General features: G+C 44.0%; 1 protein-coding gene across 1 annotated transcript in view; it reads left to right on the top strand.

Annotated features, from left to right (window-relative positions):
* Window positions 1-14,188, top strand: part of ATP8B4 (ATPase phospholipid transporting 8B4 (putative)) — a 3,619,152-nt gene that overhangs the window by 1,225,991 nt on the left and 2,378,973 nt on the right. Inside the window, exon 9 of the mRNA XM_086958264.1 lies at window positions 10,453-10,611. Coding sequence (XP_086814390.1) covers window positions 10,453-10,611 — 159 coding nt within the window. The remainder of the gene's footprint in view (window positions 1-10,452; window positions 10,612-14,188) is intronic.

A 14,188-nucleotide genomic window follows, 5' to 3' on the forward strand; every position in this document is an offset into this window, starting at 1 on the left:
ATCAAACAGGACTGTAGTACTCTTTTAGCTGTGCTGGCAATTTCAGGATGCTCCCAAACTTGCGTAAGCAATTTAGTTATTGCTAGAGCTCCAACATGTGCCAGCCCATGTGCCATTTGAAGCATAGGTTGTAAATAGGCTGCAGGCAATTTCCATTTATCCATGTCTTTGGTGCGCCAACAACCCTCATCGTCCAATATTCCTTCTTTAGCCCATTGCTCAAGTTCTGCCACAGAAGCAGATCTCTGTACATCTAACACTTCCTGTCTAGCACCATGCCATCGCTCAGCTTGAGACTTCACTACATACATAGAAGTAGTGCTTTGTTGCATTGCAGTCTCACGAGCTACGCGATCTGCAAAGGCATTACCTTGTCCTATCTTATGAGTCACTTTCTTGTGTGCACTACACTTCACAATCGCTATCTTCTTCGGATATTTAAGTGCAGTCAAAAGGTTATGTACTAATTCTCCATGCATTATCTGCATCCCGTGGGATGTAAGAAAGCCTCTTTCCTTCCAAAGCAGGCCAAAATCATGGGACACTCCAAAATCATAGCGGCTATCTGTATAGTTGTTCACACGCAAGTCAGTGCTAAGCTCACATGCTTGTGTCAAAACTATTAGCTCAGCTGCTTGAGCCGACTTCTGAGATATGCAAGCTGTTTCCACTACTGTCTGAAGTGTCGTAATTGCATATGCAGCTGAGGTTGTGCCATCTGGTAACTTCAAACAGAACCCATCAACCCACATTTCCCCATCTACATCTGGAAGCGCCGTAACTTGCAAATCGATGCAACCCTTTGTCTGTTCCTCAGTAAGGAATATACAATTGTGAGGCTCCTTTGACTGAGACTGAGTCGCGGGATATGGCAACAAAGTGGCTGGGTTGAGTGTCGCACAACGCTTTAGTGTAATGTGAGGGGATAACAGTGTCAGTTCTTATCCTGTCAAATGAGCACTAGTTAAATGCTGCATCTTAGTCTGATTCAAGAGGGCATCAACCGCATGGGGTACTAGCACCAATAGTTTGTGACAAAACTATCCCTTCACTCTGACGTATAGACACAGCTGTCGCTGCAACTGAACAGAAGTACCCAGGCAGCGCTCGAGCCACAGGATCAAGGACGGCCGAAAAATATGCACAGGGACACTGCTTGTCACCGTGTGTTTGTACTAGAACGGACAATGCACATCCATCTTACATAGAGTGTAAAAGGCTTCGTGTAATCTGGTGTGCCTAACACTGGTGCAGAACAAAGAGCTTGTCTTAACTGACAAAAAGCATTTTGACATTCATCTGTCCATGGAAGGAGGATCGGAGTGTCTTTAGTCAAAAGCGCTAGCAGGGGTTTAACAATGTGTGAAAACCCCAATATCTATTGCCTACAAAACGAAGTCAAACCAATGAATGCACGGACATCTTTCTGGATAGAAGGTACTGGTGTGTCTAAAATTGCTTGTATGCAATCTGGTGTAAGTGCACGACCCTCCTTAGACAGAAGGTGAGCTAAGTAGGTTATCTTCGGTCTACAATATTGCAATTTCTTCAGTGATACTTTATGATGGTGTGTAGCAAAAAAAGAAAGTAGAGACAAAGTACACTCTTCACATAGTTCAGGCGTATCGGCTGCCAACAAGATGTCATCGACATATTGTATGAGAGCCACTCCTTCAGGCAAAATAAAGGAATCAAGTTGTCGTTTTAAGGCTTGACTATAAATACTCGGATTCTCAGTGTATCCTTGAGGAATTCTACAAAATCTGTATGATCGATTATTCAAAGTGAAACCAAACAAATATCCATTATCAGAATGAATAGGGATCAAGAAGAAAGCATTCTTCAAAACGATCATAGAAAATGTATTTGCTGTCGGGAGAACCAAAGTAAGTAGTGTCGTTATGTCAGAATCCACTGGGTATTGTGGTACTACAATCTTATTAACTTCTCTCAAAATAATGATGAATCTGTAAATCCTAGTGTCAGTATCTTTTTTCAAAATGGGAAGAATCGGACTATTGCAAACATTGTAAGGAACTTCTTCCACAACCCCCAATTTAATCAAATCATTTACAATGCGTGTAAGTGCTTCTTCTCCTTCTTTAGAAATGTTATACTGAGGCAGTCTTGGCAAAGAAGCACCCTCCTTGACACTAATATGTACTGGTGGAATAACCATTTGCCCTACATCGGTGTCTGAAGTAGCCCACAAAGTACTAGGGAGTGTAGCTAATGCAATGTCCTCTTTAACAATGCAGGATCTCTCAATCACGGGGTAATTGTCATTCAATATAACCCGTACTCCTTCCAGAGAACATCGTATCGTAGCCCTGAAATACTGGAGCATATCAAGACCCACAATATTGTCTGGTGTGTTCGGAGAGAGCAAAAATGGACATGGAGGAGTAAACTTATCAACATGGAATGCGAGTGGTTGTGACAGTGGGCTAAGGGAAGGTGTTCCATAGAACCCTATCGATGTAATGGTCAAGCCAGACAGGGGAGCCCTCGGAACAAATTGTTTAGATAAGGCGCTACGAGTACCAGAAACTGATCAGTAGAACCTAAAACATGTGCTGTAAAATAGGGACCCCTCTGATCTACTAGAACTTCAACTGATTCCTTACCCCATCCTAGGCAATCCTATGCATAAGCAGAATCTTGAAAATCAGACGGCACATAGTCGGACAATTGATATTGGTTCCTTCTATCAAAAGTGTTAAACCCATCCTGCCCACGTGTATTAGCATCAAACCTAGCGCAATCATTCATGCTTCCTCTAGGCCCTGGATATCCTGAACGATTTCTCATTTGTCATCGACCACGTTGACACTGCTGAGCACGCAGCACTGGACAATCAGAAATCCAATGTCCAAATTTCTTGCAGTACGCACACTGGTCAACAGACAAATTCTGACGAGCATAAGAAGAAAAAGACTAACCATAAGATCCACGTCCACCTCTATCATTACCTCTAGAAGGCGTACTATAAGCCTGAGCGAACATAACCTTTGTTTTCAACTCTTAGTCTTTTTATCCTCATTACCCTTTGCTTCTAATTCCTGGCATTCATAATACTGACCAATAGTCAAAAGAGAATCCGGAGAAGAAGTAGTCCATGAACTCTCCCTGGCCTTTAGGCGACTAGCTATTCCTGGGAAAAGGTTTGCGACAAATTTATAGACAAACAGATGCCTATCTGTGTCATCTGTCAATGACTGGCCACTAAAATCGTGGAATGTCTCCTCAAAGCATATAAAAAAATCTGAAACCGATTCATCTGCCTTTTGCTTACACGACGCTCATACAGTCCAATCTATCTTTTTAGGGTGAGTAATCGTCTTTAACTTAACTAATATAGCTGCAGGGAGATCTAAAATCAATTTACACGGTTTGTGTGCAGGCTCCCGCTCTACATCCATTTGTTCTAACTCTTTCCATAATGACCCAAAAGTTGCACGATCATCAACTTTACGCACAGTTCTCCACATGTCAGGCGGCAATATCAATCCGAAAAACAAATCAATATCAGGCAAAGTCATGTTACAAGAGCTAATAGCACCCTCAACTTCCTCATACAAAGCTGCTGGATTTTTGCGCGGATCAGGCAATGCATTTTTAAGGGCCATAAAATCTGCCCTATTCCAAGGAGTATAGACCCAATTATAAATAAAGTAACCCTTCGAATCGGCAGAACTTTTATCATCATCTGTTCCCTCGCCTCTAGGAGTAACATACAAAGGCGCGGCTTCCCGCATAGGTTTTGCAAGAACTTTCATAGTCTTATCTGTTCCGAAGATAGAAGCTTGTGCTACGCCGCTCTGAGATGTTTGTGCAGCCGCGTCTGCTGCCTTTTTCTCCTCTCGCAAATGGACTGCCTCAACACGTAATTTATTGAAAGAAGGTGGTATGCACACCGTGTTTATCGTGATGTTCTCATTTATATTTTTAAGCAAACTATACAAATTGCGTGCGAAACTGGGCAGTGCTTTGCCCTTCGTGCACCATAATAAAACAATGCATGTGGGGAGCGCGAAAATCACGCTCCACTCACAGTCGCACTGCATTAATAGATATCATATCCAGCCAGTAGTTCTCCGTTTAACCATGTTCACAAATTGTCCAGTTTAATCCACATTATTTTCCACATTTTCTTCGTGTTATTCCATTTAATACACATATATGACGTAGTGTATAAGGAATGCTTCCCATATTCGCATGCGCCCATCCAGACTTCTTTGCAAATACGATCCAAGTACACAAGATGATTCAAAGCAGCATGTCTTTATTAAAAACCCAATGCATTTCGGGCTACTTTCCAGCCCTTCGTCAGGGGTAACTGCAAGTTAACAATTACAGCATTACTAAAGTGTTCCATTTTCGACTATAATCACTAAAATCATTGTTAGATCTTACATATATAGCCTTATGTGCTTAAGCAATCATTTCTAAGTGAAAAATCATCATTTCAAAGTGAACAAAACAATTAAATACTCAACCCCCCTGACCCTCAAAACATTCTTCTTTCATCCATCTAACAAACTAGAATAAAAATCAACGTTACTGCAACCTACGATGCATTTTTTTATAAGAGCTTTCCCTTACTCTGCGTTTTCTCTAATTACCTCTTCCACCCATCTGCCAAATTTCATTTTTGAATCGCCTTCTCCTTAAACTACACCTACTCAATCATAGTGACAGATAGGTTCTAATTCTCTCTTTCAACACATCGTGTTAACTCTTCTCCCGACGGGACAGAGTTTACACATGCTCCGACACTCTGCAAAACTTTTCTACATTACACGCACTCCTTAATTATTAAAAGCCTGACTAGCCATCTAATCCGGTGGGTTAGGCAAGTAGTCTCAGCCTGTGTGGCTCACAGAAGCAGTGGAGTACAGGCCTGTCCGTGCTCTCCCCCTTGGGTATCACCTGTGTGTTGCTCCAATGAAGAATGGACTCCTTAAGATCTTTGGTTGATGGGACTCCTGGTGCTTGTCCACTGTAAGAAAGGACAATAGCAGATCAACTGCAGTCCCCCCCCAATGGTCTACACCAAACCCAGGTAAGACTCACAAACTCCCCCGGTGCCCACTGATGCCTAAACTCCCAAGCAGTACTATACTCACTCCCCCCTCCTTTCAGAATGAGTGATGTGCTGCTTTGCACTAGGATAATGCACAAGTATTTAAAAAGTATGCTTCTTAGAACAATTTGCGCCTCCCGCCAGCCCTTCTTGCGCTGCCCTCACTCTAGTTTCACAGTGTACTGCTTTGTTGTATTGTACACCCCTTGCGCAATAAAAAATTGCTTCTCCCCTTTATATTTGTATGCTAAATCGGGAGCATTCGCCACTATCGGCAGTATCGCTCTGCAATGTGGAGAAAACAACCTTTAATCACCCGCGAATACCCGAAGGGTGAGCACTCTACCTAATCAAGCGCCACCTCAACCGGGAACCTAAACAGGTAGTGTGGGCCAAATACTAGCTGATGGCAATGCCGGCTGATTTAAATGGAGGTAGACACTCTACTAGCAGCGCGCGACGGCACTGAGGAGCTGCTTGCACGGGAATACTGGCAGGGTGTGCGCTCCACTAACACCAGCGTCACCTCAACCGGGTACCTGAACGGGGACGCAGCGCCTCCCCCGAGACCAAGACCCCTGTAGGCTGGATGCCAGAAAAGCTGCTGTGCTTCCTCTGAGACGCGTGATGCACGCAGAGCTCCTCGGGTGTCACTTCCCCTGATACTCCACCGTCGCAATCCGCAGCAAACACCTGACCATCAGCAACACCTGAAAGATAAAATGAAAAACAATTACAGCCTCCTAGCGAGGCTGGTGCGGCAGGCTGGGAAGCGAGGAGCCAAGAGAAAGACTCCTGTGATCCTTTTAAACTACTTACCCTCACAGGCCGGTTCTAACCGGCCTGGCGTCAGCCCATCGCAGGACCCGGAAGTGATTCCCATCCCTTCCGAGTCACGCCCAGGACCCGGGACCAATTATGGTCGAGGCGCGCCTGTCGCGCCCTCACCGTGCATGACAGGCTTGCCTCTCTGGTCATGAGGGGCAGGGCCCCGCTTTTCTCATTCATTTAACATCTTAGTTGTTACATTGAATCAAGCATTTGGTGAAATTCCTGTGTGGGATAATCTATTCTAATATATATTTATAGACCAAAACACTCACAGTTTCTGAATTAGTACATATCGCTATATGTCAAAAAATAAGCAATTAAAACAAATAAAAGCAGGTATTAAAAAACTGACCCTGGATACTAGTACTAGAGAAGGGTTAAAATAATACATTATCACTGAGTGATATGTGTTGAAAGTCTGAAAAACCATCACTGTTCCATCTCAAGCAGGGTCCTTTAACAGGGTTTGGTAGGTGTTCCAATACCACCCAGTTGAAGTCAATATATGACACTTTTCAATGTTATGTGTTGACATTTTGGCTGTACTACGGAAACATTTTAGTTACTTCTGTGCTCGCATATTCTGGTTTTGTTTTTGCAACTTGTCATTCTGACATATCATAGTTTACACGAACATGTTATCATGTAGACCACCCAAAGGTGTTACAGTTAGTGAATTGTCTAATTTCCCATGGTCGGATAGCTTTCAAATCCACACCCTTGTCAACTTTTGTCATTAGACAGACAATGCAGTTGCCAGAAGGTTGGTGTCCAGTTACTCTTGGTAGAAAACCTACGGGGGTGATATTCTGTGGTTTTTTGCGTAGGGTTCTCGTATGTACTAGTGAGTCCCTAAGACTTGATCCTCTTTTATGGGAGAACAGCGGTTTCTTGAGATTCAGGGAACCGTTGTTTAAGATTCACCAGTTCTTAGTTATGTTTTGCAGACCAGGTAACATGCAATGTTTTTTACATATATGAGATGTTCCTCTGTTTGTTTCTGTGAAGTATGGGCAAGATGGGCATCTCTATTTTTGTTACGGGCTCTTTTCATGGTTTTTTGCACAACATTTTCAGGGTATTTCCTTTACCTGAATTTTTGAGCAATAGATTTAGCTTGGATTTTGAAGTCCTTTAGGCCACTGCATTCTCAGAAACTGCCAAAGAGTAGATTTCCCCTGAGATGAATGGGGTGGAAGCTGTCGAATTGTAGGAGGCAGTTACGAGCTGTTGGTTTCTCATGTGTGACTGTTTTGAGCTTCCCCCTGTTCTGCTATGATATGTTGGTCCAGAAAGATTAAATCAGTGTTGCTCATGGACTGGTTGAATCTTAAAAATTGATTTTGGATATTGAGCCAATTCATTAACTGTATGGCTTGTGTTGCATCACCATAGCAGATGATAAAAACGTCATCAATGTAACGTTTCCATGGTTTGATATTAGACATAAATGGATTGGTCTGTATAAAGAACCATTACAGGTGAAAGAAACACATAACTTGTCAGGACTGCAGGGCCACGTGGCAGACTTCTCAACTATGGAAATATATCCAGCGTGCGGCCAGTTTTGCCAGAGATAGGTTTGCCACTTGTGCTGAAAGCAAAATCTATTTTAATTTTAATTCCCACCCATCTCCTACAGGCCATAATAAGACTCCATGAGGGCAATTTTGCTCAGGTTCGGTGAGGGAGGGGCGGAGTACTGTCAAAGAGGTTCCCTGTTCTAAGGAGGGTAAGGCAGGGATGCGTCTTGGTGCCCACACTGTTTTGCCTCTACGTTAATAATGTTCTAACTCACCTAACTAACGTCAGGGACAATGATGCCCCATTTTTGGCGGGCAGGAGGGTGCCGGCAATTATGTTTGCCGACAACACCCTCCTGCGCTCCAAATCCCCTATGGGAATACAGCGGATCCTGGACGGATTTGGTCTTTTTTGTAGACAGTATGGTCTAGAGATCAATACAGGGAAGACCAAATTTATGATTTTCAACCCCTCCCCCACGACAAGACCTAATCCTTCACTGAGCTCAGTATCCCTCGAGAGGGTAAAAACATTTCAGTATCTGGGCGTAACTCTGCATGAGAATTTAGCTTGGGAACCACAGATATCAAGCTCTCGAATAAGGCTGTCTCAACTGTCCGGGGCAATTTTAAAGGTTACGAACACCTCTACCTACAAACCTATAGCTCCTGCAGTTGAAATGTACAAAACACAAGCCAAGTCGGCTGCATTGTATGGGAGTGAGCTGTGGGGGTACAAAGCTGGAAAAGAGTTGACAAGTGTTGAAAATAATTTTTTGAGACGTCTTCTGGCCCTCCCGCGTGCTACACCTTTGCTTCCCTTACGTTTAGACTTGGGTCTACCTTCCATAAGGGAGGATCTTGAACTAAAACCATTAAGATACTGGCATAGGCTTTGGACTACAAATGAGCTCAAGCATTACAGGCAAGATCTCATTCATGTTATGAACTTAAACCATAGCGATAAAATTCCTTGGTTATTGTTTGTAAAGCAAGAACTGTATCGGTTGAGTCTCCATGAGTTGTGGGAGTACAAAGCTGGAAAAGAGTTGACATGTGTTGAAAATAATTTTTTGAGACGTCTTCTGGCCCTCCCGCGTGCTACACCTTTGCTTCCCTTACGTTTAGACTTGGGTCTACCTTCCATAAGGGAGGATCTTGAACTAAAACCATTAAGATACTGGCATAGGCTTTGGACTACAAATGAGCTCAAGCATTACAGGCAAGATCTCATTCATGTTATGAACTTAAACCATAGCGATAAAATTCCTTGGTTATTGTTTGTAAAGCAAGAACTGTATCGGTTGAGTCTCCATGAGTTGTGGGAGGCCCCCGAGATAGGCTGTCAAAGGGTCTCCCGAAAAAGACTCGCAGAAGCTCATAAGGAAAAAAGTCTTGCTTCTCACGTGCTTGCACCCTGCACTGGGATTTTAACTCAACGTTTCCTGGAGTCCAAAAATTCCTACTACTTCGAAAGTTTTATGGACATCATTTCCCCGACTTTGGCAAGAAAGCTTTTTATCCAATGGAGACTTGGCACTTTACCTATTAAATCCTTCACGTGCAAATGGGCCAATGGGGGGGGGGGGGAGAAAACATGCCCTGGCTGTAGCCACTGTGATGAGGAGGAAATCCATGTTCTGTTTTTCTGCCCTGCCTACGTGAGACCTAGGAAACACTGGCTTGTGCCTCTGTGTAGGAACCTGGGCATAAGGGACTTTGTGATTTCGTACAGAATACTGAATACTGATTCCTCCCCATACATTGTATTCGCAGTTGCAAAATTTTTATTGGCCATGTGGCACATTAGGAGTAAACTACTCAAAGTCTGACCATTATAGGATTGTATTGTCAACTCTCCTCATTGCCACTGTACCTTTTTTATTATCATAGGGGATCGGTTGTCTTTTTATTACATTCCTTCAAATTAAGTTTTCATCTAATGCTTTATAACCAATGTTTTTATGTATGTCTTTTTATGTATCTTTTATGGCCTAAATGGCCGAAATAAAGAATTTTTGGATTGGATTGGAAAATCTAGAGTTAAGCTCTGCCCACCTGAAAGTGACATGGCCCTTTCCCCTCACCTATTTTTATAAAAGTGGGTGCATATATAGACACAAAATGTATACAGGTCAACTGTAGCTTTTATTCCTGCTGTCCACATGTTGCCACAGTCATGCAGTTTAATAGCAATGTTAATGAGACATATGAGCAATGGTGCTAATATCATTCATTGTGGAAGAATACATTTCTGAGTTTGCAGCAACGCAATAACAAGTTGTCACCTCCCAACAAGGAGCATTGGCCTTACCATCTGTATTTGCTGGGCTGGTGGCCTAGTTTAGGGGGTTAAGTAAACTGCTGAGGGGGTTAAAATAGGCTAACGATATTCTGTGCATCCAGCAACTCTCGATATAATGTTTCCAGTATGTTGACAGGTTTTTAATGTACTTGCTAAAGAGACCAGCGTAGAATATGTTGCTCTTAAAGTTGACTAATCATAAAACATCTTGGTGGGTTAATCTACATGCTGAAAGGCACTGTGTGTAACCCCTTGATCATAACGTTGGACCTAGAAAAGGATGGCACAGTCACATAAAGCACTCTGAGAGACAATGTGGAAAAATGGGGACAGGCGAGAGGGAAGTAGGGGCCCAATATTAATGGAATGAAGAATGTGCATTATGGATGCTTTTATTTAATTGGAAGAAGTTTTGATGAACCAATAGCAAATTTGGGGGGAAGTGCCTATTGGGGAGTATCATCGTGCATTTCATTGCAGCAGCCCCCTAATATCCCAACACATTGGCTAGGTAAAAGGTCTGTAGTTCCCCACTCTTCAGAGAACACTCGGAGAGCATGTCCTAGAAAGTTCCAATTGGTCGTATTCTAAATATGGGCCACCTTTTTACTACCCAATTTGACAGTGCGAAACTATTATTTGGGCGCCTGTGCCTATTTCCTGTCCCACCCTGTGAGTGACTTGGATTGTTTCTTTTCATTTTATAGGGGTAGTGGTTTGCGAACCTCCCAACAATAAGCTGAACACGTTCAATGGAACACTATTTTGGAAGGACAACAAATACTCTCTGAATAATGAGAACATTATGCTCAGAGGCTGCGTTCTAAGAAACACGGATTGGTGCTTCGGTATGGTGATTTTTGCAGGTAACTCATTTTTTTGTCCACTTGAAAGCACATAACAGAGCAAAAACACGAAAGCCTGTTCAATTGCAAGTTTAAGGGCTGCCACAAAAAAGTACTTTTTAAAATGTTTTATATTTTGTGTATTATTTTATATTAATATTACTATTTTTCAAAGCTAAATATATAAAGTGCAGAACATCAATGCAAAAGAAGCTTACGAAGCCAAAGTGGGAAACACGTTTGCAATGATGATACCATACAGATGGGTATAAAGACGGTGGTGATTTATTAAGATGAAAGTACATCCATCAGAGGAAGGGGCACAGGAGCAACTGACAGACAAAACACATTGCTCCTATGACCTCATAACATTCCAAACCTCTAGCTTGCACATTACCGCACATCTTCCTTTTTATGAAACAAGAAATAATATAATACAATGTAACAATACCGTTGACTATGCAAAACAAGAGGTCTCATTTAACAATCTACTGTAACCCAAATAATTTCATTTAACATTTAGCATCACATTGTGTCCCACACTCCTTCTCGTAGCTTGAGCCAACACACCACTCTTGAAACATTTCTTGTTTTTGCTATGTATTACGAGATTATGAGGAATCAAAGCCACACAAGAAATACCCCACCAATTCCCATTAGAAAGTTTCACAGAATTCTTTCTTAATTCACATACCTGAACAGGATCTTTAAACTTAGATAAACCTTTTCCTACAAGAAGTGGATTTTTGATCCATACCCAGTCTCCTACTTTTAATCTGCATTCTTTCCTTAAACCTGGGTTCGCTTTAACCAGTGCTTAATTTGTGCCGGTGCTTTCCGGTGCTTAGCACCGGCACTTAATTTACAGGGCCGGGTCTACAGCATCTCGCTCAATTTGTCATCACACAGCAGAGGTGACTGCGATGATCACACTCTGCTATGCCTCAGACGGTGCTTCGAAGTGCAAGGCAATAAGCAGGCACTACTCAAAGCTAGACCATTGTTCCGTGTTCGGTGGTGTCCCCTCTGTGTAACTCTGTCCCATTTCTCAGAGGCTGCCGGAGCCTGCAGACTCGTGGTACCCAAATTTCGAGATAATTGCCCACTGACGGGGGGCGGGGCCCAGAAGGGCCCTGGGAATGGTGTTGTTGTGGCACGAGAATAAAGGAGGCCTGTCTCGTGGTCATGGGTAATCCTCCGAGCTCATTTGAATATCCTGCACGGAGTGCTAACAAGAGCTAATGCGCGATCAATGGGCCCAGGGGACACACACACGCCCCCTCTGCCCAGGACCCCCAAGCCCCCAGCCCTTCAGAGTCACGTTTACAGGGCGGGGGCAGGGCACCCCTCTGCTCAGGACCCCCAAGCCCCCAGACCCCCAGCCCTTCCCCTTCAGAGTCAAGTTTACAGGGCGGGGCTGCTCTCTGGCATCAGATTCTCTCCCCTCAGCTCACTTACTTAAAATAATAAATACACGAGGCCAGGGGGCATCCTGACATCTCAGCGGCGATTGATCCTAATGAAAGTTTCCATCAGCAGCCCCCTGGGGAGGGATTGCCCGATTTACAACCTGATCCGCAGGGTGAGATCTGATGAGCCTAGGAGGAGGGGGGAACAGGGGGGGGGGGGGGGGCGCCGTGCAGCGTATGGTTGGTATTACTTTAATTTATAGAAATGTTGTCAGGGGCAAGCAAGGGCAGAGGATTCACACTTCCAGTAGTACTTTCTCCTTGCGGGAGGGTCGGTGTCTGGACAATACTATTGAGGAGAATGCTGCAAGCTCGTCTCTAACTGCTCTCTGCAGAGACAAGTTATGTTCCTAATGAAATGCATCAAATACCACCTCTCTAAACTTGTGCAGTCAAACCTGCTTTCTGCTGTTCCCCGGGTAGTGTCAGGAGGTCCCGCATTGACACACTGTTGCAGAGGAGCCATGTCCGGTCCGCGCGCATTCTGTGGCAGGATGTTGAATTTCCTGTCTGCAAACCGGGCCCCATGGCACCCAGGAAACCTCCTACTGCATGGCCCAGAGTTAAAGGAGAAAGCCGGTCTTCACTTCTTCCTGACCTCAACATGTTCTTTTGCTATGCCCTGTCCAGGCAGAGCCCAACTTGTGCTGAGTCTGGGTCATAGTGAAAGCAGGTGGCACAGATTGAGGCAAGATAGCTCGCTCTCAAACTCTGAAGAGGCAAGATAGTTCCACAGTGCCACGCCAGCTCCTCTCCGTGGATCATTCCGACAGCTATAAAGAGATTCGGGTAAGTCAGATATTAATTTATTATTCTGCTACTGATGACATTTGGTATGTTTTTACTAGAATGGGGAGGGGGCTCCAGCACGTCATAGCGCCTTGGAAAATGGGCACACTAACGTTTTCTCTCTGTGCTGTAAATGCAGTGCCATCGAAGGTGTACATTTTCTCTAAACTAGCAGCTTTTATGATTTATTAGTGAAAAGTGTTAAATATCAGCTTTTAGGATTTATTAGTGAAAAGTGTTAAATATCCGTGATTGACAGTGGCACAATGAAGCAGCAGCCTTTATTTTCCCAGTGCAAAGAGACTTGTTATGTCAGAGATGAGGCAGGCGATTAATTTTCCCGCTGGAGAGAGGTCAGATTTTTATCTAGTGGCCGTTTCAGTTTTTACTTTAACCATGGAGTAGCCCAGGGGGTTAATATGCCTACTGGTACCGGCAAATTGTATTGTATTTAACTGTATTGTATGTGGATAGCTCAGTGGGTTGCAGCTTTTGTCACAGAGATCCCTTTGTTACATATGGTTCATCCACAACTGAAGCTGAGTTTGTGGTGGAGGGTGCTAATTTTTTAGAAATTAAATAATCGCTTTAAAAGCACCTGCTGCAGGGTTCGAATTTCTTGTTGCTCAAATGTGTGTGATTTATGATATTTGTCTATTTCTATTGAATTAATTGCATGATTTTGGTCGCAAGAAAGTGCCACACATTTAGTCATTGAATGACTCATAAATCCGCTGAATGTATGAAAATGTCACACATAAGCAATCTGAAACATTAGCAGCTAGACTCAAATGGGTGCAATTCCTGATATCTATATGATTCCCTCATCTTCATTGCTTGATTTTGCTCACAGGAAAGGGTCACTCATAGTGGGACACATTGGTGCCTCAGACAGTGCCAGCCTCAAGGGGCAGAGTCACAGCGACATCACAGAGGCCACAGAGTACCACACTTGGGGCAGGGGGCAGAGGGCAGAGGGACAGAACTGGTGCCTCGCAGCCTCAGACAGTACCACCAGACACAGGGGGCAGACGGCACGCAGAGAGACATCACTGGGGGGTCGCAGAGAGTGCTAGACTCAGGGGTCAGAGAGGCATCACCAGCGAAGCCACAGTGTGTGTGAGGGCCGCTAAGGTGGTACCGAGGGGTCCTAGGTCACAGTCACAGACAGTAAGAGACTCCGGGGTCAGAGAGAGGTGGCGTAATTCGAGAGAACGCACCCCCTGCAGAGGTGTCTGTTCCCACTTCCCAGGCTCCTGTTGAAATAGTCATAGCGCCTGAGGCCAGCCCTTACCAGGCTGAGCTCCGTGGCCCAGCCGGTGGTACCTCAAGCAGCAGGC

The sequence above is a fragment of the Lissotriton vulgaris genome, chromosome 2_1, assembly GCF_964263255.1.
Source record: "Lissotriton vulgaris chromosome 2_1, aLisVul1.2, whole genome shotgun sequence".
NCBI lineage: Eukaryota > Metazoa > Chordata > Amphibia > Caudata > Salamandridae > Lissotriton > Lissotriton vulgaris.